The sequence below is a fragment of the Limulus polyphemus genome, unplaced genomic scaffold (genome assembly GCF_000517525.1).
Source record: "Limulus polyphemus unplaced genomic scaffold, Limulus_polyphemus-2.1.2 Scaffold6415, whole genome shotgun sequence".
NCBI classification, from domain to species: domain Eukaryota; kingdom Metazoa; phylum Arthropoda; class Merostomata; order Xiphosura; family Limulidae; genus Limulus; species Limulus polyphemus.
The window spans coordinates 12,586-19,847 of record NW_013672025.1 but is presented as its reverse complement, the minus strand read 5'-3'; the positions used below and the strand labels follow the sequence as shown (position 1 = coordinate 19,847).

At 33.5% G+C, this 7,262-nt stretch overlaps 1 protein-coding gene across 2 annotated transcripts in view; it reads right to left on the bottom strand.

Moving 5' to 3' along the window:
* The window catches only part of LOC111089487 (gamma-interferon-inducible lysosomal thiol reductase-like), a 7,342-nt gene extending 4,695 nt beyond the window's left edge, over window positions 1–2,647 (bottom strand). For both annotated transcript variants that reach the window (XM_022402099.1, XM_022402100.1), the window contains exons 1-3: window positions 2,576–2,647; window positions 1,647–1,802; window positions 952–1,029 (exon numbers count right to left, since the gene is read on the bottom strand). In XM_022402099.1, coding sequence (XP_022257807.1) covers window positions 952–1,029; window positions 1,647–1,802; window positions 2,576–2,623 — 282 coding nt within the window. In that variant the 5' untranslated portion in view covers window positions 2,624–2,647. The remainder of the gene's footprint in view (window positions 1–951; window positions 1,030–1,646; window positions 1,803–2,575) is intronic.
* Between the last annotated feature and the right edge of the window lie 4,615 nt (window positions 2,648–7,262).

The window sequence follows — 7,262 nt, the reverse complement described above, 5'->3', positions numbered from 1 at the left end:
GGAAAAAACGTGGACTTGTTCCATCAGCCATGAAGTGGGGGAAAAACGTGGACTTGTTCCATCAGCCATGAAGTGGGGGAAAAACGTGGACTTGTTCCATCAGCCATGAAGTGGGGAAAGAAAGTGAACTAGTTCCATCAACCATGAAGTGGGGGAAAAACGTGGACTTGTTCCATCAGCCATGAAGTGGGGGAAAAACGTGGACTTGTTCCATCAGCCATGAAGTGGGGAAGAAAGTGGATTTGTTCCATCAACCATGAAGTGGGGGAAGAACGCGGACTTGTTCCATCAACAATGAAGTGCGAGAAAACTTTGGTCGAGAAGATGGTCGAGAGAAGATACTTTGGGAGAAGATCAAGAGGAAGGAAAAGGATGATGATTTTCAACCAGGAACGGCTTATGACAGATGCAGAGAGCGGAGATGAATATAGAGCGAAAAAGAGGGAAGAATTGTGTCAGGGACTTCTCTAGGGACAGAACACTTGATGGATGTTTGGATTGGCGGTAGAACAACATAAAGAAAAAAGCTCGTTACTTTACTATGTCATACGTAATTTCCAGTTTATTTGTTTTTAGAAAATATAATTAAATGTTACTAAAAGTTCTAAAATATCCCCCCCCCTTCCGTAGGCTTATAACGCTAAAAACTGGGTTTCGGTAACCTGTGGTGAGAAGAGCACAGCTAGTCTATTATGTAGCTTTGTGCAAAACAATAAACAAACAAACAAACAAACTAGCTAAAATGACATTTTTATACAAAATAAATAGCACTGTATTTAATTAAATTCTACACTAAAGTATATATATATATACATTTAACAAACTTAAGTAAAACGTATTAATCACAATATTATTTACTAGTTTAAATGAATGGGACAATAATATTAATAATCAGGCCTGTTTTACTCGTTCAAATAATCAGGCCTGTTTTACTTGTTCAATGTAACATACTTGAACTATATTTCCATAGCAATCTGCAGGTCCAAATTGACATTCGAAAGAATTGGTCCCATCAAAAGGAAGCTTTTGCTACCAAAAATAACAAAGAAAACATATGTATTCAAATAAAATATATTTAACTATGGCATCCATCTTAATAGATTGTAGTAAAATAGAAATATTAATTGTAAATGTAATAACGTGCCCCCGGAGTTAACAGAACCTTTATTAAAACAACACAAATATGATAGCCAATTGTAGCTAAACAATCATTATCTATTAGCTTATTATCAATAATTTCTAATCAAAGAAAGATAATTATGTAGATCAGAAATAAAAAAGGCTTAAACATAGCTTAGATAATGCTATATATGAGACTAAATAAGGACATACAATATCATCAAACAACTTGTAAAAACAAACCTTATATTGATTAGAATACACTGATTCTCCATTATCTGGGTTATTATCGTAGTCTCAACAATAAGTTACTATTTCAAGTAAGATAAACTTATTGTGAGAATCTTTAAACTTATATTTAACATTCTTCGTTTACAAGACATTTTGAATGCATAGTAAATACGTGATATTGTGTTAGCTGGAGAGAGTTAGGGTTAAGTCATGGTTGGAGTGCAACGCCACACTCACGTGGCTCATCCAAAATCCACAAGACTTTCGAGTTTACCTTATTTTATGCAATACTCTACCTTTGTTTTACCAAACGGCACCAACTCCACGTCCATAATGCTCCCGATTTTTGTGTATGTAGGCCACAGTTGTTTGGAGAAAAACGTAATACTATCAGTACACAAGGTGGAATAATAAATGGACACCTGGGTCCGTTGGACTCCTTCCGCAGGACCCTAAGTGAAATTATGTTACAATGTAATAAGAAAAAAACATTTTATAAGAATTGCTATACAGAAACGTAAAAAAAAAACATTAGGAAATAATGATTCATAGAAAATACAAGTTAGGGAACTCGAGATTCAGCGATTTTGTTGCCATCTAGTGAACAAAATTGTGTTTAATACCAAATATGATTTTAAAATAGAAAAAATAATACAAATCCGCGAATGACACAGACAGATACACGAATGTATAGCTATATGTAAAAGACAACAAATAATAATAACGAAAAATCAGTTTAAATGTAATATGTAATTTGTACCTAATATTAGTTGATATACATATTGAAAATACCTCATCTGGACATTTTATCTATTTTATAAACTATAAGGTTGACAGAAGTTTTTTTGCTCATCTGTTTTCAAAGGAGTTGAATTGAATAATAAACTGCTAAAGACCTTTAGTTTTCTTACTGTTCCCCTAAAGTCTTGAACAGATTTGTTTCAACCCACGTTTAATAGAAAAACTCCAAAACGATCTTTGTTCTTTGTTTTTGACTTACTTCTCGCCCTTTGAACGCTAAAATTTAGGTTTAGATACCCGTAATGGTCAGAGCGCAGATTTACCACTGTGTAGCTTTGTGCTTCAGAAAAACAAACAAGCTTCTAATATTATGAATACATTTATCTCGCGCGCACGTGAACTACAATACTTACAGCTCTATTAAATACAAAAACTTTGCTTTCCCCTTGTCACCGAGATTATGAATAAACTTATGTCAACCCACCTGTAATAGAACAGCTAGAACTCCAAGATAAGTCTTCCAAGTTTCCATTTCTTTGTCTGCTTAATTGCTAGTAGCTAAACATGTTAGATTTTATACATCCTTCAAAATCCATCGACGTCAGAGTATGATTACGTGATCTCATTCTCTTTCGTCATTGGTTAAATGAACTTAATTATTTTTTAGTCTTAGTCGTCAACCAGTTCTCATGTACTATATTTTATATTCTTTTATTATTTTCCTCAAAAATGAAACCTAAGCCTAATGTCATCTGCTAATTATTTTAGCTTTTATATACATGCGAACTTATTCTTGTCACGTGACCAATTATTGTACAGTAACCTAAAGACTGGGTTTACACTGTATAGGTTATATGTAGCTTTCAAAACAAAATTCCACTCAGAAAACGAAATATTAGTATACTATAGTATCAACCATTTTGAAAACCATCCTAACAATAGTGTTTTAATAACATCTACAATGCCTGATATGTCTACATACGTGCTACGATACTCTTACTACCCACATACTATTTGTTAAGCGTTAGTTTATTGTTCATGCTGCCACATGATCCTATTCATGAATATGCTCCAACGTAGAACCTACCGAATCATATCTATACCGAGGATTATAAATTAGGTTGTGAACTCTGTAAAAGTCATAGGTTATAACGTAGACGATCAACTCTGTAAAATTTATAAGTTATAACGTAGACGATCAACTTTGTAAAAGTCATAGGTTATAACGTAGACGATCAACTCTGTAAAAGTTATAAGTTATAACGTAGACGATCAACTCTGTAAAAGTCATAGGTTATAACGTAGACGATCAACTCTGTTAAAGTTTTAGGTTATAGCGTAGACGATCAACTCCGTAAAAGTTATAGGTTATAACGTAGACGATAAACTCTGCAAAAGTTATAGGTTATAACGCTGGCTGTTTCATCTCTGTAAAAGTTATTAGCTGTAACATAAGATATCAACTCTGTAAGAACTTATAGCTTATAACGTAGGCTGTCAACTCTATAAAAGATATAGGATATAACACAGGTTGTCAACTTTGTAAGAGCTATTAGCTATAACGTAGTATGTCAACTTGGTAAAAGCTATGGATTATAACTCAGGCTTTCAACTCTCTAAAAGCATGTGGATTGTAATGTAGGTTACTCTCTAAAAGCTATTAGCTATAACGTAGGATGTCAAATCTCTAAAAGATATAGATTGGAACGTAGGATGTCAACTATGTAAAAGATATAGATTGTAACGTAGGCTGTCCAATCTGTAAAAGCTATTAGCTATAACGTAGGCTGTCCAATCTGTAAAAGCTATTAGCTATAACGTAGGCTGCCTACTCTGTAAAAGCTATTAACTACAACGTACGATGTCAACTCTGTAAAAGCTATTAACTACAACGTACGATGTCAACTCTGTAAAATATATGGGTTATAACGTAGGCTGTCAACTCTGTAATAGATTATAACGTAGAATGTCAACTCTGTAATAGGTTATAACGTAGGATGTCAACTCTGTAATAGGGTATAACGTAAGATGTCAACTCTGTAATAGGGTATAACGTAGGATGTCAACTCTGTAATAGGTTATAACGTAGGATGTCAAGTCTGTAATAGGTTATAACGTAGGATGTCAACTCTGTAATAGGGTATAACGTAAGATGTCAATTCTGTAATGGGTTATAACTTAGGATGTCAACTCTGCAATACATTATAACGTAGGATGTCAACTCTGCAATACATTATAACGTAGGATGTCAACTCTGTAATAGATTATAACGTAGAATGTCAACTCTGTAATAGGTTATAACGTAGGATGTCAACTCTGTAATAGGTTATAACTTAGGATGTCAACTCTGCAATACATTATAACGTAGGATGTCAACTCTGTAATAGATTATAACGTAGAATGTCAACTCTGTAATAGGTTATAACGTAGGATGTCAACTCTGTAATACATTATAACGTAGGATGTCAACTCTGTAATAGATTATAACGTAGAATGTCAACTCTGTAATAGGTTATAACGTAGGATGTCAACTCAGTAATAGGTTATAACGTAGGATGTCAAGTCTGTAATAGGTTATAACGTAGGATGTCAACTCTGTAATAGGGTATAACGTAAGATGTCAATTCTGTAATAGGTTATAACTTAGGATGTCAACTCTGTAATAGGGTATAACATAATATGTCAACTCTGCAATAGGGTATAACGTAAGATATCAACTCTGTAATAGGTTATAACATAATATGTCAACTCTGTAATGTATTAGAATGTAAAATGTCAAAGATCAAAGTTAGATCATTTTTAGATATTGTTCCTTTTTTCTTCTTAGAACAAAAAAAACTCTGGGTTTTTGACATAGAGAAAGAAAGAAACTTGAGGCTCAGTTCATTCTTGAATTTCCCACGTACACTGAGTTAGACAGTAATGGGTTTGTAAATAACTAGCATTTTTCCAATAACAGTGATAAAAATTAGAATTCACGTACTTAATCTGATTGACACCTAAGCAATTATTGTTCGTGAATATTGATGACATACATACATAGCGACCACTATGATATCATTAATTTCACTTATCATTTCTTAAAATATACAGAAACTTTTTTCCTTATACTTCTTTTACGACTCGTGAGGATAAAGATTAAAGCGTTAGTTATCACTGACAACGCAAGATGGGATCTGTGTATCGTTATCTGGATCAGAGTGAGATATATATATATATACATATTCAATTCGAGTACTGGAACTACGTGTGTATATGCTATCCAAACAAACAGACAGAACTGGAAAATTAAATCTAAAAAGACAAAGACGTTAAATTGTCATGTTTATATGTCTAGATCACAGTTATCAAAACAATTGAAAATTCAGAAAAGCGCTATTAATTCTGTGTATATGTTAGACTTTACAGTGCTTATTCTTCAGCTACTTGACTGTCGTATTTCGTGAACTGATTCACAGGCCACTTCAAGCACTTAAGTACATTTATGTTTACAGTACAAATACAAACGGACTTCCAATAACAAGTTCTAGCTGTAAATGTGTTTAACCCTAAGGCTAAATCTCACATGACTTATAAACATGTTCTTCTGAGTTATTTATACACCATATTGTTTATGGATTGACGACTTTGATGTTTACTAGGATTTTAATAACGTGAGAATCATGCAAAATATTTTAAACAGATATATGACCGATATTGCAGTTAATTCCATTACCCATTGCTGGGGTCACCCATGTACTTTAGGATCACCTATGTAATTTAGACAGAAAAGGGGCAATTTTTACCAAACTGTTCTGGTCAGTTCTTTACGTTGAGTGTTGTAACAGGCTAAAGCAAAAACTCGATATTATGTGATTTGTGAAGTCCATCGGTAGTTAATGGTTTAAAAAGCAAGTCAATTAGTTAAGGGTTTAAACATATAAACTATTAAATCACTGATGTTATTAGTTTTGAGCTATTTTTAGTGTTCGAGTATGTTACTAGTTTAAAAATGTTCTTTTCTTTTCTAATTTATTTTCTATTTGTGTTGAATATGGCCTAAAAATATACAAGTTTGTAAAGTTTTAAATAAAGAAAACAAATCTGTGGTCTTAATACATATAGTTTGTTCTAGAATTGTTCACAAAAGGGCTGTCTGTTCTCTACCCACCTCCGGTATCGAAATCCACATTTCAACGTAGCAGGCGTTCAGACTTACCTCTGAACTAATGGGGGATAATTTTAAAGTGATAGTTTAAGCAGAAGACAGCTAGTCAACATCATTCACTGCTAATTTATTTTGTTTGGCCAAATAGTAACATATGTGCGTGTTTTTGCGGCAACGGGCCTCGAATCATGAATCATCAGATTCACAATTCACGCACAGCCAGTATATATACAGTTACATTAAATAACAGTTAAATTCAAACATGCAATACTTCCCTCAAGGATACATTTCAACCATCGTGGCTTAGTAGCGCTTTAAGCTAAATCTATGTAACATTATGTAGATGAAGCAGCGTTTCTAGCGGAGAAGGAAGAAAGCCCCCACTGAGAGGGAAAGAGCGGCGGACATACAACCAATAAATTACAAGAAGAATCAGCACCCCCACACTTTGGCAGCTACTGAGGGTGGGGAAGGAGCGCACGCGGGAATGTCCCAAGTGCAAGGATGGTCGTTTTTCAACCAAGTATCCAAATTTGTTTGGAAGTAAATAGAGGGCGTTGGTTGTGAGTGATAAGATGCTGGTTTCCTTCTCTTTGATCAGTAGTTCAAAATCAGAGACGACATTAGATAGCCTTAGTATCTTTGTCATAAATACAACGTGCTAATAATAATAATGATATATACATATATATACTTCTACTGGATGTGTAAACTTTTCTCATGATGTAGAAGTCGCTGATGTACTCATACTTAGTTTTTTGTTACGGTGAAGCTTTCAATACCTTTTAAACCAAAACGAAAAAACAAAAGATCAAACTTTTGAACAAGAGAAGAAAATACACCCCCCCCCCCAAAAACAAAACAAGGGAAGAAACTAACCAAAAAAAAAAAAAGCAAATTTATATTTCAAATACAAACTAATTAGTTAATAATATGTTTGCTTCGGGATTTAAAAAAGGAGAGTTCTTCCGTTCATTAAGTTTTCAAATCTTTATTTACAGAAGACTGTAAGATAAAATAAAAT